The sequence below is a fragment of the Pristis pectinata genome, chromosome 5 (assembly GCF_009764475.1).
Source record: "Pristis pectinata isolate sPriPec2 chromosome 5, sPriPec2.1.pri, whole genome shotgun sequence".
Classification (NCBI taxonomy): domain Eukaryota; kingdom Metazoa; phylum Chordata; class Chondrichthyes; order Rhinopristiformes; family Pristidae; genus Pristis; species Pristis pectinata.
This window is the reverse complement of record NC_067409.1, coordinates 50,637,505-50,662,730: the sequence shown is the minus strand read 5'-3', so window position 1 is coordinate 50,662,730 and position 25,226 is coordinate 50,637,505. Positions and strand designations below refer to the sequence as shown.

At 39.4% G+C, this 25,226-nt stretch overlaps 2 protein-coding genes across 7 annotated transcripts in view; one reads left to right on the top strand and one right to left on the bottom strand.

Annotated features, from left to right (window-relative positions):
• Window positions 1-25,226, top strand: part of LOC127570584 (aromatic-L-amino-acid decarboxylase-like) — a 95,430-nt gene that overhangs the window by 68,003 nt on the left and 2,201 nt on the right. For 2 of the 6 annotated variants that reach the window (XM_052016266.1, XM_052016267.1), the window contains exon 14: window positions 11,004-11,559. The exons of 1 other annotated variant lie outside the window; for it this stretch is intronic. In XM_052016266.1, coding sequence (XP_051872226.1) covers window positions 11,004-11,201 — 198 coding nt within the window. In that variant the 3' untranslated portion in view covers window positions 11,202-11,559. Of the gene's footprint in view, window positions 1-11,003; window positions 11,560-12,057; window positions 12,103-15,814; window positions 15,903-25,226 lie in introns of those variants that run through there. 3 more of the 6 variants (XM_052016268.1, XM_052016271.1, XM_052016265.1) reach the window with 3 other exon arrangements.
• Window positions 15,321-25,226, bottom strand: part of grb10b (growth factor receptor-bound protein 10b) — a 135,425-nt gene continuing 125,519 nt past the window's right edge. The window contains 2 exon segments of the mRNA XM_052016263.1: window positions 15,321-18,086; window positions 19,304-19,397. Of these exon segments, the coding sequence (XP_051872223.1) occupies window positions 17,940-18,086; window positions 19,304-19,397 (241 nt within the window). The 3' untranslated portion in view covers window positions 15,321-17,939.

The window sequence follows — 25,226 nt, the reverse complement described above, 5'->3', positions numbered from 1 at the left end:
TCTTGCCTGACCAATCTGATGGAATTTTTTGAGGAAGTAACAAAGTATATTGACAAGGGCAATGTGGATTACAAGGTGATCCCAAGGCATTTTTCACTTATGTGAAGAGCAGAAGGATGATGGGAGTAAAGGTAGGACCGATTAGAGACAAAGGTGGGAAGATGTGCCTGGAAGCTTTGGAAGTGGGTGAGGTCCTCAATGAATACTTCACATCAGTATTCACCAAGGAGAGGGGCCTTGATGACACTGAGGACAGTGTTGGTAAGGTTAATGTTCTAGAGCATGTTGATGTCAAGAGAGGGCACGTGTTGGAGCTGTTAGAAAATATTAGGACAGATAAGTCCCCAGGGCCTGACAGAATATTCCCCAGGCTGCTCCGCGAGGTGAGGGAGGAGATTGCTGAACTGTTGGCTAGGATCTTTGAGTCCTTTTTGTCTATGGGAATGGTACTGGAGGATTGGAGAGTGGCAAATGTTGTCCCCTTATTCAAAAATGGTAGTAGGGATAGTCCAGGGAATTACAGACCAGTGAGCCTTACGTCTGTGGTGGGCAAGCTGTTGGAAAGGATTCTTAGAGATAGGATCTATGGGCATTTAGAGAATCATGGTCTGATCAGGGACAGCCAGCATGGCTTTGTGAAGGGCAGATCATGTCTCACAAGCCTGATAGTGTTCTTTGATGAGGTGACCAGACAGATTGATGAGGGTAGTGCAGTAGATGTGGTCTACATGGATCTTAGTAAGGCATTTGACAAGGTTCCACATGGTAGGCTTCTTCAGAAGGTCAGAGGGCATGGGATCCAGGGAAGCTTGGCTGTGTGGATTCAGAGTTGGCTTGCCTGTAGAAAGCAGAGGGTTGTGGTGAAGGGAGTGCATTCAGATTGGAGGGCTGTGACTATCGGTGTCCCACAAGGATCAGTTCTGGGACCTCTGCTTTTTGTGATTTTTATTAATGACTTGGATGAGGGGGTAGAAGGGTGGGTTGGCAAGTTTGCAGACGACACAATGGTTGGTGGTGTTGTGAATAGTATAGAGGATTGTCGAAGGTTGCAGGGGGACATTGATAGGTCGGCTGAGAGGTGGCAGATGGAGTTCAATCCAGAGAAGTGTGAGGTGGTACATTTTGGAAGGACAAACTCCAAGGCGGAGTACAAGGTTAATGGCAGGATCTTGGGTAGTGTGGAGGAGCAGAGGGATCTGGGGGTCCATATCCACAGATCCCTGAAAGTTGCCTCACAGGTGGATAGGGTAGTTAAGAGAGCTTATGGGATGTTAGCATTCATAAGTCGAGGGATTGAATTTAAGAGCCCCGAGGTAATGATGCAGCTCTACGAAACTCTGGTTAGACCACACTTGGAGTACTGTGTCCAGTTCTGGTCGCCTCATTATAGGAACGATGTGGAAGCATTGGAAAGGGTGCAGAGATTTACCAGAATGCTGCCTGGTTTAGAGAATATGCATTATGAGGAGAGACTAAGGGAGCTAGGGCTTTACTCTTTGGAGAGAAGGAGGATGAGAGGAGACATGATAGAGTTGTACAAAATATTAAGAGGAATAGATAGAGTAGACAGCCAGCGCCTCTTTCCCAGGGCACCAATGCTCAATACAAGAGGGCATGGCTTTAAAGTAATGGGTGGGAAGTTCAAGGGGGATATCAGAGGAAGGCGTTTTATCCAGAGAGTGGTTGGGGCATGGAATGTGCTGCCTGGGGTGGTGGTGGAGGCAGGTACATTGGTCAAATTCAAGGGATTACTAGATAAGCATATGGAGGAATTTAAAATAGAGGGATATGTGGGAGGAAGGGGTTAGATAGTCTTCGGCGAGGTTTAAAGGTCAGCACAATATTGTGGGCTGAAGGGCCTGTATTGTGCTGTACTGTTCTATGTTCTATGTAGATGTGGTTTGCATGGACTTCATTCAGGCCTTCAACATGGTCCCACATGGAGACCAGTCTAAAAGGTTCAGGCACATGGAATCCAGGGCAAAATTGGAGTAAAAAATAAATTGCTGGAAGAACTCAGCGGGTCAAGCATCAACCATGGAGGCAAAAAGGATGCGTTGACGTTTTAGGTCAAGACCCTGCATCAGGACTGGGTGGAAGAGGAAAGGCAGCCAGAATGCAGCAGTGCGGGGGAGGAGTGGCACAGGAGCCGATTAGATGATAGGTGGAATCTGCATTCGTATAAACTGACCATTTAGCCAACTTTCCACTTTTTACCTCCTCCTGCCCCTCACCAAAGTCCTGATGACGTTGCAGGGTAACGACCCAAAATGTCAACACATCCCTTTTGCCTGCACGGATGCTGTTTACTCTGCTGAGTTCCTCCAACTGTTTTAGTTTTTGCTCCAGATTCCAGCAGTTGCAACCTCTTGTTTCTCTTATCTTCTCTGGACTCAAAAATGGCTTGGCAATAGGAGAGACAGGCTGATGGTAGAGGATTGTTTTTATAATTAGATGCATGTGGCTAGTAGTGTTCCACTGACACTGATGCTGGGACCCTTGCTGTTTGGTCAGACCTCAGCTGGAATACCGCATGGTTTTCTGGTCACCACACCATAGGAAGGATGTGACAGCGCTCAAGAGAGTGCAGAGGAGATTCACCAGGATGTTGCCCGAGGTAGGGTGTTTTAGTTATGAGGAGAGACTAAGTCTGTTTTCTCTGGAGTGGAGGAGGTTAACAGGGGACATGATTGAAGTATATATAAAGTATTATACAGAGGGTAGACTGCAGGAATCTTTCCCCCTAAACAGAGGTGAATAAAGCCAGAGGACATAGATTTGGGTTTAGGGGTAAGAGATTTAGAGAGCATCTGAGGGCACTCTTTTCACCCAGAGAGTGATGAGTACCTGGAATGCACTGCCAGAGAGAGTGGTTGAAGCTGGATCATTGACAGCATTTTAGAGGTGGTCAGCATGGACATGGTGGGCTGAAGGGCCTGTTTCTGTATGTGTGACTCTGACACAATGTGCAGGTTATAAGTAGTGACATGAAGGTCAGCAGGGAGGTGACACCTGCTACCTGGGAAGTTTTCTTAATATTTTCCATTTCACTGCAAAGAATTCAAGACTGTACACAAGCCCAGAGCACTGTTCTAGTTGGCTACTTCCAGACAAAGGTTACTCCTTGCAGAAATAGTCCATGACCCCACTGCAGCTCCACAGAGCAATTAAAGTACAATAAGGTGCATTGTGCCACGAGGACAGTAGCCAAGCAGATGACTGACATTCAGTATGAACTTGGATAGAGGTTCAGAAACAGAGGATCTATGGACAAACATTGCCGCCAGCATTGTAGTCATAGTGTTGCTTTTGTGGCATGAGGCACCTGCATAATACTTTCAAATGATCGGCTTTGAAACCCAAGCAAATCTTACAAAGCTTAAAGGCTTGATTCAGATACTTGAAGCGATGAAAGGCAAGTGAGGCATAGTCCTGCAGTGGTTTGTAGAATCATGCAGTTTGCAGTCTGCTTGCACAGTAGCAGGCCATTCACCTGTTGTTTCTGCTTCACTCATGTTTCCTCTTGCCTTTTCTCATCTAATTTTGTATATAACGTTGCCAGTAGAAAGGTTCTTCATCTGGATATGAAGGTGAGCAAAAAGATCAAGGCCAGTAGGATGGGAAGCTTTCTGATAGGACAAAGCCCCTCATAAAATGCAAAACAAAGCAACACCAACTGGTCCATAAGGTATGGGATCCAAGGCAGTTCAACAGATTGGATCTGAAACTGGCTTGGTGATAGAAGGCAGAGGATGATGCCCAAAGGCTAATTTTGTGGTTGGAAGTCTGTGCCCAGCAGTGTACCTTGGGGTTCAGTGCTGGACCTTCACTGTTTGTTATATAGATTGATAATCTGTAAGTGAATGGAGCAAGTTCACAGATGGCCTGAAAATTTATGTATTGGTAGTGAGTATCGTGGTTTTCAGCTACAGAAAGATATTGATGAGTTGGCAAAATGGGCAGATAAATAGCAGATGGAATTTAATCCTGTAAAATGTGGGGTAATGCATTTTGGTAGGAATAAGAAAGGTAAGATGTACACTATGAATGGTTGGACCCTAGGATATATCAAAGTGTAAAGGCACATGTCCAAGCAGTAGTACAGGTAGATATTGTGGATAAGAAGGCATAAAGGATACTTGTCTTCGTTAGCCAGAGCACAGAATGTAAGAACAAGTAGATTACAACAATATAAAAATGTACTTAGGCCACAGGATGTTGCCTGGGATGGAATGTTTCCATTATGAGGAAAGAATGGACAGGCTAGGTTTATTTTCCTTGGAGCAGAGGAGGCTAATGAAGGACCGAACTGAGATGTACATAATTATGAGGGTTATAAATAGGGTAGATAGTGTTTTTAAAAAAAAACCCTTGGCAGAGGCAAATACAACTAGAGGATCTAGATTTAGGGTAAGGGACGAGAGAATTAGAGAGTCAGTGCATGTGTGTATAATGGCTCTGCATTTGTCACCACTGAGACAGAGTAGAGGGAAACTTCAGTCCATTATTGACACTGGGATTGGGCTGAGGAGATCCCAGGCCAACATTGGGATAGTGCTGAGGGAGATTGTGGGCCGACATCAGGTGAACCAGTAATTGATTACATATCACCATGCTGGGTAACAGCACTTTGACTATTTTGAATATGTGCATTTATATGGATCATAAGTATATTGTGCTTCAAACTGTGAGAAGGTGGATGGACCTTTTTAGTGCAAAGGGGTTAGATGGGGCAGAATTTGTTAGATGTATCCAGCAGCGGTTCTTAAATCAATATGTTGACAGTCCAACAAGGGGAGAGGCTGTTCTGGACCTGGTGTTGGGTAATGAGCCTGGCGACTCACGTATCAGTGGGTGAGCAATTGGGGAACAGTGACCACAGCTCATTAACTTTCAGGATAGCTGTAGATAAGGATAGATATGGGGCTAGTGGGAGGGTTTTAAATTGAAGCAGGGCTAATTATGAAGGCATAAGGCAGGAAGTAGGTAGAGTAAACTGGGAACACCTTTTTACTGGCAAGTCCACATCAAGCATGTGGAAAGTGTTTAAGGATCAAATGCGTAGGGTACAGGATAGGTATGTTCCGATTAGAAGGAAGGACGTAAATGGCAAAGTAAGGGAACCTTGGATGTCCAGAGAAGTGATGAACTTAGTCAAGAAGAAAAAGGACAAGTATGCACAGCTTTGGAAGTTGGGATCAGAGAAAGCACGTGAGGATTATAAAGAAGCTAGAAATCAACAAAAGGAATTAGGAAAGCCAGGAGGGGCCATGAAAAGTCTTTAGCAAGTAGGATTAAGGAGAATCCAAAGGCATTCTATACCTACATAAGGAATAAGAGGATAACGAGTGAAAGGGTAGGACCACTTAAGGATAAAGAAGGGAATCTATGTTTGGATGCAGAGGATGTGGGTGAGGTTCTGACTGAGTATTTCTTCTCAGTATTTACCCAGGAAAGGGACATGCAGGATGCAGAAATTGGAACTGAGGGTGTAAATATGTTAGAGCATTTAGAGGTCAAGGGGGAGGTCTCCTAAACAGCATTAAGGTGGATAAGTCTCCGGGGCCCGATGGGGATATATCCCAGGTTATTGAGGGAGGCAAGAGAGGAAATTGCTGGGGCCTTGACCAGTATCTTTGTGTCCTCTTTGACCACAGGCGAGGTCCCGGAGGATTGGTGAGTGGTTAATGTTGTTCCTTTATTTAAGAAAGGAACAAGGGAAAATCTGGGGAACTATAGACCGGTGTCTCACGTCTGTTGTAGGGAAATTGCTGGAGGAAATTCTTAGAGATAGGATATATGAGCATCTGGAATCCAATGGCTTGATTAGGGAAAGCCAGCATGGCTATGTGTGGGGAAAGTCATGTCTTACTAACCTGGTTGAGTTTTTTGACAAGGTGACAAGAGAGATTGATGAAGGTAGAGCTGTGGATGTCATCTATATGGACTTCAGTAAGGCATTTGACAAGGTCCCACATCATCGGTTAATCAAGAAAGTTTGGATGCATGGGGTCAGTGGAGAATTGGCTGTGTGGATCCAGAACTGGCTTGCCCACAGAAGACAGAGGGTGGTGGTTGAAGGGACTTATTCGGGCTGGAGACCTGTGAGTAGTGGTGTTCCGCAGGGATCTGTACTGGGTCCTTTGCTGTTTGTGAGGTACATAAATGACCTGGATGAGTATGTTGAAGGGTAGGTTAGTAAGTTTGCAGACGATACCAAGATTGATGGAGTTGTTAATAGTGCAGAAGACTGGCGACAGATACAACATGATATTGAACAGTTGCTGATGTGGGCAGAGAAATGGTAGATGGAATTTAACCTGGATAAATGTGAGGAGTTGCACCTTGGTAGGACTAATGTCAAGAGGCAGTACACTCTTAAGGGCAAGACCCTTAACAGTGTTGAAGAGCAGAGGGACTTTGGGGTGCAAGTCCATGGCTCATTGAAAGTGGCTACACAGGTAGATAGGATGGTTAAGAAGGCTTATGGAATGCTTGCTTTCATTAATCGAGGTATTGAGTATAGGAGTCAAGAAGTTATGATGCATCTCTAAAGAAGTCTGGTTAGGCTGCATTTCGAGCATTGCATGCAATTCTGGTCACCTCACTATAGGAAGGATGTCGAGGCTTCAAAGAGGGTGCAGAGGAGGTTTACTAGGATGCTGCCTGGATTAGAGGGCATGTGCTATCAAGGGAGGCTGGACAAACTTGGGCTGTTTTGTCTGGAGCGGTGGAGTCCGAGGGGTGATCTGTTGGAAGTGTATAAAATTATGTGGGGCATAGATAGGGTGGACAAGCAATATCTTTTTCCCATTATTGAGCGATCCAATACCAGAGGGCATGCATTTAAGGTGAGAAGGGGTAGGTTCAGCACAGACATGAGGAAAATTTTTTTACTCAGAGTGGTGGATGGCTGGAATGCATTGCCTGATAGGGTGGTGGAGGCAAATTCATTGGGGTCTTTTAAGAGGGGCTTGGATGGGCGCACAAATGATTGGAAAATGGAGGGATATGGGCATTCTGTAGGTAGGAGGGAATAGCCATGTCGGCACAACATTGTGGGCCGAAGGGCCTGTTCTGTGCTGTACTGTTCTATGTTCCATGTTAACAACTTGTCAGTGTATTTCAAAATAGTGTAGCAATATTAAGAGGATTTATTTAATTAATGCTTAGGTGAGTTGTTAGTTTGTGTACAGAATTACTCTGTCAATCAATATGTTTTCATCCAGCAAGTGAAATTGTTACTTGATTTTGGAAAATGAAGTAAGACAAGTGCAATGTTACAGCAGGACATTACATGATCGAGCTAACAATGGCCACAATGTACATGATTTAGAATAATTATGAAAAGGTTTCAATGGGTTAAGAAGACACAGACAGGAAAAAGCAACTGAAACCAAAGTACCTTGATGACAAACAAATAAAACCTAAGAAACCAAAGAAAGAAAGCTTATGTGAAATGCTAGAATATACATTTAATAACTAGGAGATTGTGACAAGTACAGGAAGCAATTGAAAAGGTTGGAGGACAAGAAGTTATGATAAAATTTAATAAGATGAATTTAATTGAACTTTAAAAGATTTTATAAATAAATAAATTGTAAGTTATTGCCTCAGGTAAACGTTGGTCCTTTTGAGCACCCAACAGGAAATTTTCAAGTAATTGTTGAGGACATTCACAAGGAAATGAAAGAAAGAAAGACTGCACAACTGGAGTAGGTTGTTATTAGCAGGTTAGAGGTAGGTAGAGGAAATACACTATTAAGAATAGTAGGCCAGAAGGTGTGGATGATTACAACCTGGAATTCTGAGGTAGAAGTAGCAAAAGCATTGATTGCAATTTTTCATTCCCCATTGAATACAGGAGTAGTGCTGGAGATGCTGTTTATGTTATAATATTTATGAAAAAGGTGCAGTATTGACCAGGAAATTACAAGTCAGTGAGTCTAACCAAGGTGAAGGTATTTGAAACAATGATAAAAAGGACAAAATAAAATTTCATTTGGAAAAGGGTTGAGAAATCAAGGACAAGCTGTTTGAATTAGTTAAAGACAAATCACACCTTATTTGAAAACTTTAAAGTTATAAGAAAGTAATAAATTGAGTCAAAAGGCAAAGAAAAGCTTACAAAAGGTTCAGAGAGCTAGGTAATGTTAGAGATCTGGAAGGTATAAGGCTAACAGGAAGGAGCTTAAGAAGGAAATTTGGAGAGCCAGAAGAGGACATGAGAAGGCCTTGGCGGGCAGGATTAAAGAAAACCCCAAGGCATTCTACAAGTACGTGAAGAGCAAGAGGATAAGACGCAAAAGAATAGGACCTATCAAGTACAACAGTGGGAAAGTGTGTATGGATCTGGAAGAAATAGCAGAGGTACTTAATGAATACTGTACATCAGTATTCACTATGGAAAAAGATCTTGGTGATTGTAGTGAGGACTGGCAGCAGGCTGAAAAGCTTGAGCATGTAGATATTAAGAAAGAGGAGGTGCTGGAGCTTTTGGAAAGCATCAAGTTGGATAAGTCGCCGGGACCGGATGAGATGTACCCCAGGCTACCGTGGGAGGCGAGGGAGGAGATTGCGGAGCCTCTGACGATGATCTTTGCCTCATCAACGGAGACGGGAGAGGTTCCGGAGGATTGAAGGGTTGCAGATGTTGTTCCCTTATTCAAGAAAGGCAGTAGAGATAGCCCAGGAAATTATAGACCATTGATTCTTACTTCAGTGATTGGTAAGTTGATGGAGAAGGTCCTGAGAGGCAGGATTTATGAACATTTGGAGAGGTATAATATGATTAGGAACAGTCAGCATGACTTTGTCAAGGGCAGGTCCTGCCTTACGAGCCTGATTGAACTTTTTTGAGGATACAACTAAACACATCGATGAAGGGAGAGCAGTAGATGTAATGTATATGGATTTCAGCAAGGCATTTGATAAGGTTACCCATGCAAGGCTTATAAAGTAAGGAGGCCTGGGATCTAAAGGGACATTGCTTTGTGGATCCAGAACGGGCTGGCCTGCAGGAGGCAAAGAGTGGTTGTTGAAGGGTCATATTCTGCATGGAGGTCAGTGACCAGTGGTGTACCTCAGGGATATGTTCTGGGACCCTTATTCTTTGTGATTTTTATAAATGACCTGGTTGAGGAAGTGGAGGGATGGGTTAGTAAGTTTGCGGATGACACAAGGGTTGGATGTGTAGTGGATAATATGGAGGGCTGTCAGAGGTTACAGTGGGACATAGATAGGATGCAAAACTGGGCTGAGAAGTGGCAGATGGAGTTCAACCCAGATAAGTGTGAAATGGTTCATTTTGGTAGGTCAAATATGATGGCAGAGTATAATATTAATGGTAGGACTCTTGGCAGTGTGGAAGATCAGAGGGATGTTGGGGTCTGAGTACGTAGGACGCTCAAAGCAGCTGTACAGGTTGACTCTGTGGTTAAGGAGGCATATGGTGTATTGTCCTTTATCAATCGTGGAATTGAATTTAGGAGCCGAGAGATAATGTTGCAGCTATATAGGACCCTGGTCAGACCCCACTTGGAGTACTGAGCTCAATTCTGGTCACCTCACTACAGGAAGGATGTAGAAGCCATAGAAAGAGTGCAGAGGAGTTTTACAAGGATGCTGCCTGGATTGGGGAGCATGCCTTATGAAAACAGGTTGAGGGAACTCGGCCTTTTCTCCTTGGAGCGATGGAGGATGAGGGGGGACCTGATAGAGGTGTATAAAATGATGAGAGGCATTGATCGTGTTGATAGAGGCTTTTTCCCAGGGCTGAAATGGTTGCCACAAGAGGACATAGGTTTAAGGTGCTGCGGAGTAGGTATAGAGGAGATGTCAGGGGTATGTTTTTTACTCAGAGTGGTGAGTGCGTGGGATGGGCTGCCAGCAATGGTGGTGGAGGTGAATACGATAAACTTTTGGATAGGTACATGGAACTGAGAAAGATAGAGGGTATGGGTAAGCCTAGTAATTTCTAAGGTAGGGACATGTTCGGCACAGCTATGTGGGCTGAAGTGCCTGAATTGTGCTGTAGGTTTTCTAAAGGTTGATTTAAGGTGGTGCAATAGATTTGCAGATGGACTTCTAGGAAGGATTTGACTAATATAGAATTGGCTCAATGAAGTGGTGGTGATGAGTGGATGATTTGCAGACTGAAGGAGTCAGAGAGTTAGGATGGATAGAAGGAACTGTTGCTGTGCTGTAGTATCACAGAAACTAGCCCTTTGGACCACCCTGTCCATTGTACTTACTTATACTAGACCCATTTGGTCTGTAGCCTTCTCTGCCTTAGTGATTCAAATACTTGTCTAGATGCTTCTTAAGTATTGTGAGATTACCTGCCTCCACCACCACCTCAGGCAGCATGTTCCAAATTCCAACCACTGCAATGTATGAAAACATTCCCCCTCTGATCCTCTCTAAAACTGCTACCTCTCAGCTTGTTTCCATGCCCTCTTGTTTTAGACAACCACCACAAGGGGGGAAAAAAAGATTCCATCTACCTTATCCATCCCCCTCATAATTTTATTTATCTCTATCACCCCTCTCTCCTCTGCCCCAAGAAAAACTAACCGAGCTATCCAATCTCTCCTTACAACTGAAACATTTCAGTCCTGGCAACATCCTGGTGAATCTCCAGCAAAATCACATCCTACCTATAGTGTGGCCACCAGAACTGTACACAATACCCCTGATGTGGGCTAACCAATATTTTAAAAGGTTGTAACATGATGTCCCTGCTCTTGTATTCTATGCCATAGCTAATAAAGGCAAGCATCCCATATACCGCCTTCACCACCCTATCTACCTGTGCTACCACTTTCAGGGATCTATGGATGTACACTACAAAGGTGGTGGGGTATACAGCCAAATATCCTCATTCTATGCTGTAAGTTGATATGACTCCATCTGGGAAAGTTTGCATTTATTTAATATATATGTTGTGATAGATAGGTAAATATTTTATTCAAGACCTATTTGATGTATTTCCTTTTTTTAAGGGCACAAATGATTTAAACGAAAAACTCTTAAAAGGGATAAATGATACGAGGAAGATTCATATTGTGCCATGTCAACTTCGAGACAAGTTTGTCCTCCGTTTTGCCATATGTGGATGTGCAACTGAGAGTGAACATGTCCAATATGCATGGCAAATCATAAATGAGATTGCCACAAATCTTCAAATAGGCTCTCAATAATACATAGCATCTGCAATACAACACCGTACATTGTAAAGCATATGTGTTAAATGAAGACATTTTAATCATCTATCTTTTGCTGATTAGAAATTACTATAGGACAATACTCCGTGAACTGAATCTACTATCGCTCTTGAATAACTTTTGACTTGGTGTAAATTTTATTATTTGATGGTATGTTCAATGAATATTTAAAAAAGTGAGATTAAATTATTATCACTTTTTATTTGAGTCTGATTGCTACTGTATGCATATCAACAATAGTCAGTTCATAGAACATCATATACACTGAATGAATATGGGACTATGCTTCCATTACAAAAAAATAAATGTTCTGCAAACTCTAAACTGAACTATATAATTTATTTGTGTGCATAACCTCTAGTTTAATACTAAAGCTACTGTGGTGGTGTTGTCATTTTGTCACATCTACTGTACAGACTGAAAGGTGTTTTGAAAAGTAATTCCTAGTCCATTGGCAGCAGCTGTGTACATAGCTTCTTAGGCTCCAAGTTCTAAAATTCTTCTGCTAACTTGTCTTTTCCCTTTAGATATTCTTTAAAACCTACTTCTTTGACTGAAGATTTTGCTTGCATCCAAATTCTTTGTGATGTTAATATTCCAATGAAGAATCTGAGGTCATTTCATTACAAGAGATCCTCAAACATTTCTATGTCGCTACTGCATCACCTGCCTCTGCACCTTTTACCAACCTAAATCATTATACTTATGTCGCATTACACAGTAAATAGGACAGAAATGGGTCATATGGCCCATCCAGTCTATACTGACAGTTATGCTCCATTTAAATCTTCTGCCTTTCCATTCTGTGACTTTATTAATGTCCTCTCAATAGTTGCAGCAGTCCTCCAGTACTGACTACCTCCTTCCACTTAATTTGGTAAGTTGTTTTATTCTGAAGTATAAGTTTGTTATTTAAATTATGACTAGCAGTGATTCAAGCACTGGTCCTTGTGGAAGACCACTGCCCATCTTCCACTGTGAGAAGCTACACTTTACTCTTGAAGCCAGGTAGCAATCTATTCTCATACTTGTCTCATGAATATACATTCTGACCTTGTTCATTGGTCTATTTTAGGGCATTCAATTAAAGACCACTTGAAAGTGTAGATAAATTACACCTACTGCTTGACCATTGCCTATTCTCTATTATCGCCTCAAAAAAGTCAAAAATGTTAATCAAGGATGGTTGTCGCTTTTGCGTTCCATGCTGACATTTTATTTCTAGATGTTTTTCTCTTTTCTCCTTGGTACAGATACCATTATGTTTCCTGTCACCAGTGTTAAACTGACTGATCTATAATTCACTGAATGTGTTCAATTTTCCTTCTGATGTATAGGTATTATGTTAGTTAGCCACTAGTCTACTGGCAACATACCTTATTCAAGTGTATTATTGAGTATGTATGTTTAGTAATGCCTCTGCTATCCCCAGGTTTGTTTAAAATGAGTAGATGAAATCCACTTGGATTATGGTTTAATCCTCGAGTTTCATTACTTAATAATGCTTCTGTAGCTATTTTAAATGCTCTTATTTTGTCCTCCAATATCATATGAACATGTGTATTAGAAGCAGGAATAAGCCAGTAGGCCTCTCAGGCCTGATCCACTGCTTAAGATCACGGCTAACCTAACTGTAACTTCAATACTGCATTTCCATTTACCCACTGCAACCTTGCACCCTCTTGCTTATCAAGCATTTATCTAACTTTGCCTTAAAAGTATTCAATGATTCTGCTTCCACCTTTAAGGAAGACACTTTAAAGAAGAGAATGCTAAAGACTCATGACCCTCAGAGAAAAATTTGTTTCTCTTAAATGAGCAACAGATTATTTTTAAGCAGTAGTCCCTTGCTCTTGATTCTCTCATAGGCGGAACCATCCTCTCTACATCCACCCTTTTAAGCCCCCTTAGGATATTAATATTTTAATTAAATCCCCTCTCAATCTTATAAATTCCAGTAAATACAAGCCTTACCTGTCCAACCTTTCCTCATAACACACTCATTCCAGGTATTAGTTCAGTCAACTTTCTCTGAACTGCTCTTTTCCATAAACAAGAGGATCAATACTGCACACAGTAGTTAAGATGTGGTGTCACCAGTGCCCTCTATAACTGAAGCACAACTTCCTTACTTTTTTTTAAATTCAATTCTTTTAGCAATAAACAAAAGAATATCAGCTTTCCTAACTATTTGCTGTAACTGCATACCAAATTGGACATTTTTACCTATTTTCATTTAAAAACTTATTTTCCAGACTTTTGCTCACTCATTTAACTTACCTATTCCTTTGTAGCCTCCTAATGTTCTTTCCACAACCTAACTTCCTACCTATCCTTGTAATATCACCTAATTTACCAACAATATCTTCATTCAAGTCATTTATAAAAATTGTAAAATGTTGAGGCCAGGTACCAATCCCTGTGCACATCTTGCCAATCAGGGAAAACTCACATGTTTAAGCTGTTTCCTATTAGGCATACAGTCTTCTATCCCTACTAAAATGTTAACCCTTTCAATATGAACTTTAATTTCCAGAAGACACTTATAAGGTGTCACATCAAAGGTTATTGTGGAAAATGAAAGGCCGATACATTCTTGGCTCCCTTTTTATCCACGTTATTTCTTCAAAAAAATTCCAATAGGTCGAACATAATTTCCCTTTCACAAAACCATGTTAAGTTTGCCTGATTACCTTATTTTTTTTCTAAATGCTCAGCAATGATGTTGTTAACAATAGGTTCTAACATTTGTTAAGCAAACTGGTTTGTAGTTGTCAGTATATTTGCTGTTTTCCAATCCAAAGGAACTGCAAGAAATTTTGGAATATTAAATCCAGTGCATCAGCTATCTTACTGTTCACTTTTAAGACCTTTGGATGAAGTCAATCAGGACCAGGGACTTGTCAATTGATAGCTCCAACAATTTGCTCAGTACCAATGCCTGGGTGATTGTAATTTTCCTGATTTCTTCCCTCCCTTGCAGTACAGTTTCTGATTGTCAGTGATAATAAATCTGATTCTGATCTTTAGAGATACTTCTGGATACTCCTGTATCCGTTATAATGAAGACTGATTTATCTGCCATTTTGAAATTGTCTATTACTAATTCTGCAAACACACTTCCTAGTGCACCAAGGATCACTTTAATTTTTTTCAATCTCCATAGAAATGATCCTTTTTTGTATTTCTGACCAGCTGGTCTTATTTTTCCTTCAGTATTAATCTTTTAGTCATCCATTACTCTATCTTCTATCTAATCTTCTGCTCTACCATATATTTTTTTTTTGGAAGCTTTCTTCACGTCCACCCATACTATTTCCCTGGGAAAACAACTATGTGAAATGATTGAATATTTCTACCACTTCCCTATTGTTATCTATGACATCATCCTGTCTATTAATGGCCCTATTTCCATCCCAATCTTAGTTTTTTCTACAATTGAGTCTGCAAGTTATTTTTTTATTTTATGTTGCTTGATATTTAATTTCTTGGTATTTCTTTGCATTCCTATTTTACCTGTTGGAATCCATTCTTGTTCTCTTTTATTACATATTCCCTTGCTGTCTATGTACTTAGTCTCTCTCCTTACCTTCTATTGATTCCTTACATTTTTATTCATACATGGAATCTTGTAAGCTTAGTTTCTTCTTCCCTTTCAGTAGAATATATTTTTCATGCACAGTATTGATCAGCATTCTAAATATTTCCCATTGTTATTCCTCATAGTTGTCTGCCAATAGCATTAACCCATTTTATCTTCCAAAGTTCTGTTCTTACCCCCAAAACTCAGCTTTTCTTCAATCCATAACTTTTAATCTGGTTTTGATCTGACATGCCCTTTTCCATTATCAACTTATTATATATCATAGTCTCTATTGCCCAAGATTTTCTTACAGAAACAAGCATATTTTATTCAATGCTTCTAATTAGCATGGAAAATAGGATAAGGACCATCTGGATTAAACAAATCTCTAAGTGGGTCTGAGCAAAAAGTTTGGGAACTAATGTTCTAATATATAAACCACCTTGACACAAAGGAAACAACATTAAATTAGCAGAAAGTCTTAACATTTGCAATAAGTATCTGCAAGTGAGCAAAGTTTGCATTAATGTTTATTTCTAATTACAATAAACAGAATATATCAGTCCCTTATTTATACAAAAATACCTGGACAGTTACAGTTAAGTTCACAAGCCTTAGCTATTTACATCAAGCATATTATGAATACAGATTTCCATTTAAAAAGTTAATACCTTCAAGCATTCCCTGGAAAAAAAGGTTTGCTGCATTCTATTTCCTAGTCATCAGTTTTGCATTATGTGAAACTTAATTGATGATGAGCAAATTCCATCAATGGAAGGATGCGTTGATTGGTCAAATGATTGATTATATCTTCATGCAGAAACATATTGAGGAATAGACTCATACAAACTGAAGCGCATTACCTAGTTTCATTTTGATGTGTAAATTAGTTTGCTGTTAAATGTAGACAAATATATCAATGTGTAGGTTAATAACCAAACATATTTGGTATATTCTTCTTAAGCCAAACACGACGTGTTATATTGTGATTCTTTTTTCTTCACAGACCAAGAAAAAAAATCAACAGGCTTCATCAACCCTGAGAGTCTCCTTTTACTGTACATTCATATCACAAATACAAAAATAAAATATCAGTCATTGGCTTTTTATTGATAGCCAGCCAGATTGTTGGGCCAGTCAGATTGAAACCCTGTCAGAATTTCAGTAGAAGAGCTCAGTCAAGCTGATAATAAGAATATAATTAGTAGTATATGCATATTACCTGCTGAACTAATGGACAGAACTAAATGATGAGTAACTATTGAATGTTCAAAACATTAACCGTCACATTATCATAAGGGCTCCTACAACCTTTTACCTCTAAAATTAAATACAATTTACATTCATAAATATGCAAAAATGATGCAATACTGATTTAAAAATCCTGGCTTCATGGTTACAGATAACATGTCAGGATCCTGTTCTCAAAAATATTCAGAAATTTTGAATATATTTTGTAGATCCAGAGATACTTTGTTAAATTGAAACGCCTTCACCCCAGCATTGACTGCGTAGAGCAATTTATGCAAATTATTACAAAAGCGCACATGTATATATAGTATGGGGTACATTAGGCAACCATTATTTGAAGGGGCACTTTGTGACAAAAATGATCAGAAATGAACTCTATTTACTTATAGTAAAGGAACATACACAACATTGTTAAACTCAAATAAAATCTCTTCGCAAGTTGACAAATTTTGTAAGAAAATCAATTATGAGCCGAAAATGTAACTCATAAACTGTAGTATTCTACTTCTACACATTCTTTCGATATAGGGCTGTCTTAATAGCTGGTTAATTAGAACTGCATTTGGAAAACAATTTGGTAGCTTTACATTGCTGTGCCATCTGAAATGAAGTCATTAATCTTATAACATTCCTATTTTAGAAATGGATTCAATACATTTGAAAACATTTATAGTGCTTTTGTGTAATTGCAATAAAAAGTTTTATTTTGGTGATCTGATAACTAAAAGGCTCTAACCTGCACACCATAAATGATCTTGATTACCAGGGCTGGACAATGCAATACCTTAGCAGGGCAAACACCACAATGAAACCAATACCACTTAATTGTTTAACCATCAGTTAAACCTTAGCAGAAGAGAAATGGTATCTGGTGCAGTGCAGAAAATTCTCAAAAGATAGAACAAAATCCAAATAATAATGCTACATTATCTGATATTTATCTGGATGTCTAGTCCAGAAGTATGAGAGACAATTTTCATTTTCCCTATGAGTAGTAAACTGGCATTTGCCAATTGAACAGCCCTTATACACCCAAACTAATTTCCTTTCCCATTGAAATCAACGTACAAGTGATCAGCTGCAATTGTTAGTTTTCCACCTGAATCCAAGTTTGTCGTCCATAGTGCCTGCATTTACTTTATACTCGTCAGCTTTTCAATAAATTCCACACAGTACTTCAAACTGACTTAACTTTAATCCACCATAACTTCATAACTTGATTTAAAGAACTTAGTTCACAGCAGTAAAATGTGTTGGATCTGAATTCTTTCTTGACCTATTCATTACTTGACTTTGGACAGTGAATGTCTTATGATGAGATTGTAGATATTGTAAAATGGCTCTATGTTAGCTTCCAAAAGCAGCAGTTACATAACTCTCTATTCTTTCAAGATGTCTACACCTGGAAATAATTCACAATAGATTGCATTCAGGAAGCAAATAAAAACATAAGTGCTGTAGGAAATCATAAGTCTCTTCAGCAATGCCATTTTTAAAAAATTTTGAATGGACAAATTGTCCATTTTAGAATATAAATTCATTTTTCTTTAATTCAAATACAGTATCAAGATTACCCCAGAGCAGGTGCTATAGTCAAGTTTTTTTGCTGTAATATACAGTTTATGTAGTTCATCTTGAATATCGTTATCAGAATGTACAAAGTGACTAATGAAACTTGAAAATACTCAGTCACTCACACCACCTTCTGCATTATTACCACGTCTTTGTGAACAGGTACAGCCTCAATTTAGTCTTCAATTTATGCTTTTACTTGATTTCACAGTTTTGTTGGAGAATGCACTTCTTTTTCTCCAAAAGATCCCAAAGTTGACACAGAGGATAAGGTAGCATTTCCTGTCATAGTTAATTCAAATCAATTATCATAAAGAAATCTGGGCACAGTAATGCTTTAGTTTACAAGGAAGAATTCCTCGGTTCAGTTGATAAAATTCAACAAGTTGGATAAGATCAGTAAATCTGGTATTTCCATCATCAAGACTGAAGACAAGCTGTCCATTTTCTTCACACTAGAAAAGTAAATACGAAAGTATAACAAATACAATGGGTATTGCAAAAGATCAGATGCTTAAAACTGGCACCATACACAAGCATTACCAGTTTTTTACATACACAACTTGATAGATACATTTTAATCTGCAAGAAAAGGTTATTGAATTAAATTTAAATATTTCTTGATTTTTTTTGAACATTTAACATAACATGACTAGATATTGTAACTCTTCATGCATGGTCAAAATTTTGGTATGATTCTATAAAGCTTTGGAATTAAAGTTTGTTAGGTAATACATTTTAAATACAATTTAAGAAAATGAACCAAGATATCACAATATTTAATCAATGGAATAATTACTCAATTTAGATATTCCTGTGCTGTAGGAGAATGGAAGAGCACTGATTATCCCAAGCTGCACATCCCGAATTATCTTGATTACCAGGGGTAGAGGACCTAACTTCAAAAGCAGACAAACACTGCAGTAAAACCAGTTCAACTTGGTGGTGGAACAATTAGTCAAACCTCAGCAGAGAGCAAATGATATCTGTACAGTGGAACAAATTCTCCAAAAATGAGATCAAATCTCAATAGTAATGCTGCTTTTTTAGACATCTGTCTAAACAACTTGTCCAGGAGTGTCACAGATAATTTTAACTTTGACCATGAGTGATAAAACTGGGATTTGTTGATTGGCCATCTCTTATACAGCCTACCTAATTTTCTTTTCCATTGAAAAGAATGAAAGGCATGGAAACAAATTACTTGGAAAGGAGGCAAATGAACAAAATCCAATTAGCAACTTAAGATTTATCTGTACCCAAAGTGAAAGAGTATGCTCTCTCCAGGTCAAAGTAGAGTGCACAAGATGACGTTGAACCCTGAATATTCCCCCAAACAGAAAATTCCACTGTTCTAATGTCATAATAATTTAAACAGAAAATTTAAATGAGCTAAGGTTGACAATAATAAAGGTGACCCCAAAAATATTGAATGATGATAAATATTACTTGCAACCAAGGTATTTTCTTTTGTGAGAAGAGTGGAGTAGACATTGGTTAATACATCTATAATACTTGTTAAAACAGGTGCAGGCAATTTTATTTTAGACTTATTGATTAGAATTACTGCAAGACATGTACTAGTACAAATCAAATGATTGCATCATTATATGCAGGTTGTAAAGAAGGTAGAATTAATTCTGAACATTTAGAAATACAATGATAAACTTACCGGTAATATTTGGAAATGTCTGATCTTCAGTTGACAGTACAATGTTAGCACAAATGTCTTTGGGTTACTCTGACTATCTCTCAAAAGAAATAACCTGCATCATGAAAATCAAAATTATATCGACATTTAAATTATACGTATACTTTGTTCTAAGTGGAATTAAAGAATGCCTAGTGAATAATTAACAGCAGAAGATGGACATGCAAATGCATCATTTGATGTCATTCTTTGAGTGAAGGGGCATCCTCATTTCTGTTTCTTAGTAATATCTTAGTAGAAGTAGTAGAAATACTGAATGTAGTTTTTCATGTCTGAGGGTCAAATGATTCACCAATAAGGAAGAAACCACATTTCAGAAACATTGCAAAGGTTGAACTATTAGAAGTGGGTTAGTTCAATATTGTTACTTCTAAATTCTTTGTTTTAAGATCATGATATTGTTGGGATTGGAATGACAAACTGTCAGTGTGCACACATTCTTGTTTTCCATGTTCCACAGAATACTTTCAATTGTCCAGATAAATAGGCAAATTTGTAGTCTGCACAGGATACAGCACTTTATTTCATCGTACTAATTTCATTGTCCTTTAAGTAATCCCTACTAACTTCAGAGTGTATTAGAATAACTCAGAACTTCAATTGCCAATTTTAATTTAGAAATAAATAAGCTATTTCATTTTTTTCCTCACCACCAAAAAGAAAATCACATTAACCTCACAATATTTCTCTGAAGACTTGAGACCTATTTTGCAATTTCAACCAGACAGACTGAGAAATGCCTAATACAATCCTATGTTCTTTGATTCTCTTATAATTTAAAATGTATTGACCCGAGTCAGAATCAGATTTATTATCCACTGATTCAAATGATGTGAAATTTGTTGTTTTGCAGAAGCACTACAGTGCAAAAGACAGTACATTTTAAAGCGTCTTGAATAAACTAAGTAGCAAACCCTCTACAGCCCTCGAGTACAGATTTAAAAACAAAATCACTACCATTTTGATGAAGAAATCTCTTCACTTTTTTTTTGAGACTGTGACCCCTGATTCTGGACTTCCCAAACCAGGGAAACAACAGCCCTGCTTCAACTCTGTACAGTCCCATGAGGAGTTTATATTTTTCATTGTGATTATCTTTCATTCTTCTAGAGGAATAAAGTCCAGCCTGCTGTGCCTCTGCTCACATGACAGACCCATTTTCCCAGAAAGCAATCTAGTGAACCTTCACTGCACTCTATCACATGTATATTTTTCCTTAGATAGGAGACTAAACCAGTACACACTATTCCAGATGTGGTTGCACTAGGGCCTATAATTGCACTATAATTGAAGAAAGATGCACTGAAAACCTATTTCTCAACTTTTAGGTGTTCCATAATCTCAACAACTCCCTTTGTTGAGATTACAACAGCAGCATCATCATCTTCTTGGTAGACTTAAGTATGCAGTACCTTAACCATATCCTCCGCTCCCATGAGTAGTTTTTTCAGCCTCATTGGCTTCACCTCTCTTCCTACAACTTTTTTCTTATTCACATATCTGCAGAATATTTTTGGAGCCCTTTTTATGTTTTCTGCCATTCTTTTCTCCTGCTCTTTCTTTGCCTCTTTTTTTGTTAACTCCCTCTGAGCTTTCCACAATCAACCTGGTTCTCACTTGTAATAACAATCTGGCATCTGTCATGTGCTTTTCTTTATCCCTGTTCTATTTGACTTCCTATTTTTTGTGTCATCTGGGAGCTCCAGCTTTAATTACTCTTCCTTCTCTTGCATGGAAATGTACCGTGACTGGGGCTGAAACATCATCAACAGAAGCCTTCCATTGTTCAATTACAGTTTTGCTCACCAAGCTTAGATTTCAATTTACCTCAACCAGACCTATATCTCATGATAAAATCCTCTAACCTCATCCCCGCAAAATTAAAAGATAGTGTTACGGACTCAGTGAAAGTCCCTTTAAGATAGAGAGTGTGTGTGTATGTGTGTGTGGGGCGTGCTTACGTCAATAGAAGATAAAGGACGTAATGACGTTGTTGAAGAAGTCAGAAGAAGGAGAGAGAGAGAGAAGGGAGAGAGACACCAGCCTGCTTGTTTTCTCTGTCGATGGATGAGAAACAATAACTGTGTTTGCCACTGAAATCCATGTATGGAAGTTGGAAGTAATCCGGTGGAGTTCACTTTGTTGCTGACCTGTAGAAGGAAACAGGTATTTGTGTGTGGACGACCACGGTTCGGATGCTTTTCGGGGTGAGGAAGTCACTACCGAGTAAACACTGGAGTGTCGTTTGGGTTCCATCGTGGAACATTTGGATTTCGTATGTACTCTCTCTATGTTTTTCTACATCTACATCTTATCTTCAGACAACGGTGGTTGTTGAAGAAGCCCTTGCTCATGTTTCACCTTATGGCTTGCGGAACTGAACTTTAAGAACCATTCAGGAACTGGGAGTTTTGGACTTTGTCACACACACAACACGACGAGTTTAGTTTTGGGGTTAACGTTCGAGGTTTAACATTTTTGAATTCTAACATACTAACATTTTTACTTTTATTTTACGTATTATCATAAGTAGTGATTAATAAAATAGTTTTTAACACTGAATCATGCTCAGTGTGTTTCTTTTGTTGCTGGTTCGTGACAAAATTGGGGGCTCGTCCGGGATTTGAACCCGGGACCTCCCGGACGAGCCCCCAATTTTGTCACGAACCAGCAACAAAAGAAACACACTGAGCATGATTCAGTGTTAAAAACTATTTTATTAATCACTACTTATGATAATACGTAAAATAAAAGTAAAAATGTTAGTATGTTAGAATTCAAAAATGTTAAACCTCGAACGTTAACCCCAAAACTAAACTCGTCGTGTTGTGTGTGTGACAAAGTCCAAAACTCCCAGTTCCTGAATGGTTCTTAAAGTTCAGTTCCGCAAGCCATAAGGTGAAACATGAGCAAGGGCTTCTTCAACAACCACCGTTGTCTGAAGATAAGATGTAGATGTAGAAAAACATAGAGAGAGTACATACGAAATCCAAATGTTCCACGATGGAACCCAAACGACACTCCAGTGTTTACTCGGTAGTGACTTCCTCACCCCGAAAAGCATCCGAACCGTGGTCGTCCACACACAAATACCTGTTTCCTTCTACAGGTCAGCAACAAAGTGAACTCCACCGGATTACTTCCAACTTCCATACATGGATTTCAGTGGCAAACACAGTTATTGTTTCTCATCCATCGATAGAGAAAACAAGCAGGCTGGTGTCTCTCTCCCTTCTCTCTCTCTCTCTCCTTCTTCTGACTTCTTCAACAACGTCATTACGTCCTTTATCTTCTATTGACGTAAGCACGCCCCACACACACATACACACACACTCTCTATCTTAAAGGGACTTTCACTGAGTCCGTAACAATAGAGAAACCAACCTAAAAATGAGGAATCATGTAGATTTTTTAAAATATCCAGTTTTTGGGTTGGCTTTGACCTAGTCCTGGATAAATTATTTGATCATCCTTCAAGTTTATAGACCCAATCATAACAGATCAGCCAATCCAAGGATCTATCCAGGCACTTAAATATTTCTCAAAAGCTCCAAAGCTAATAAAATTGAGCTCCTTAACATTTAAAATCCATTTCTTGGCAGAGTTTTAAATTCACTTTAAGACTTTACACAGTATTGTAATAAATTTCTCAGTGAACCTAGTGAGTCAGACGCCAAATCATCTGGATTTCCAAATGGTCAGACAGTGGATTATCAGTCTTACTGCATTCAGAAATCCAGATGGTTCGACATCTGGCTCACCAGGTAATGTATGAGACCCTCCCTTTCAACTCACCAGGTTCACTGGAAAATTTATTACAATTTTGAATAACTTTGGAGAAAAAAATGAATTAAATTTGTTTTGGGATAGTAATAGGAATAACATCCAATAATCCAGAAAATCTGTCAGTACATCAAGTCCCAAGTGTGCTGGATTATTGGAGTTTTACTGTACTCTCCTTTTTCACTATGTGCATCAAAGTGGATAACCTCTCAACTTTCCATATTATATTCTATCTGGCATGCTCTCACCCCCTCACTCAGCCTGTGAATATCCCTTTGAAGCCTCTTTACATCCTACTGTTTACCTGCAACCCCACTTAGTTTAGCATCGTCAGCAAACCTGGAAATATTATACTTGGTCCCTTCCACCAAATTGTTGATGAGACCGAAAAGCTGGACCCTAAACAACAATCCTTGTGGTACACTACCGGTCACAGCCTGCCAACCCGAGACTGATCAGTTTATTCCTATTCTTTACCTTTCGTTCTATAACCTATTCCCAATCTATATCAGTATATTACTGACATGTGCTCCTAACCTTGTTGTTCAATTTCCTGTGTAGGATCTAATAAAACATCATCTGAAAACCCAAGTATACCATTGGTTCCCCAATCACATCCTCAAAGAATTCCATTAGATTAGTCAAACATTATATTCCTTTCATAAATTCCTGTTTGGTGTGCTTACTCCTATTATTCTTTCAGGTTGTTCTGCCATTACATCCTTCATCCAGCATTTTCCTGATTACTGGTGTTCGTCTAACAGTTAGGCCAAAAACTCTGTTTTCTCTCTCACTCCTTAAATAGTGTGGTCACATTTGCTGTCCTCTAATCTACAGGAACAACTCCACGATCTCTAACCCTTTGGAAGGTGATAACCAGAGCATCCACCATCTCTTTCAAAACTCTGGAATATCAATTATCAGGTTCTTGGGATTTATCAGCTTTCAAGCTCACCAATTTCTCTAGTACTATTTTTAGACTCAGTAGTTGGTTTCTTCAGTTCCTCCTGTTCACTACACCTTTGATTCTCTAAGATATCAGGCAACATGTGTTTTTGTTCAGGGAAGGACAGGACTGGCAGCTAAATGTTCCAGAGTACAGACGCTACATGTGGGATAGAGGTAGAGGAAAGAGAGGAGGGAGAATTGCGGTTCTGATCAAGGAGAGTGTCACGGCAGTAGTCTGAGATGAAATTACTGAGGGATCATCCAGTCAAGCTTTATGGGTGGAACTGAGAAATAAGAAGGGATGATCATCTTGTTGGGATTGTACTATAGGCACCCTAATAGTCAACGGGAATTAGATGAGCAAACAAGCAGGGAGATTGCAGAAAGTTGCAAGAACAATAGGGTTGTCACAGTAGGCGATTTTAACTTTCCTAATATAGACTGGGCCTACCTTTAGTGTTACGGGCTTAGATGGGGTAGAATTTGTTAAGTGTGTTCAGGAAAGTTTCCTCAGGCAATATATAAAAGGCCTTACTAGGAAGAGGGCAAAGCTTGACCTACTCTTGGGAAATAGGGCAGGATAAGTGACTAAGGTGCCAGTGGGGGAGCACTTTGGGACCAGTGTCAATAGTTCGATTAGTTTTAAATTAGTTATGGAAAGGGATAGATCTGGTCCACAAGTTAAAGTTCTAAATTGGGGTAAGACAAATTTTGACAGTATTAGACAGGAACTTGCAATAAGTTGAATGGAGTAGTTTGTCTGTAGGCAATGGGATGTCTGGCAAGGAGGCTTTTAAAGGAGATATATCAAGAGTTCAAGGTCTGCATATTCCTGTCAGAGTGAAGGGAATCCTAAATGAGGAGGGATGGGGGGGGGGGGGGTCTGATCAGAAAAAAAGGTGGTGGTATGGGTCAGGTACAGGCGGCTGGGATCAAGTGAAACCCTGGAGAAGTATAGAGGAAGCAGGAGTATACTTAAGGCGGCAAAAAGGGGCCACGAGATAGCTTTGGCAGAGAAGATTAGGGAGAATCCAAAGAGATTTTATAAATATATTAAAGGATAATGAGTAACTAGAGAGAGAGAAGAGGGCCCCTCGAAGACCAAGGTGGACATACCTGTGTGGAGCCACAGAAGGTAAGCGAGGTCCTCAAT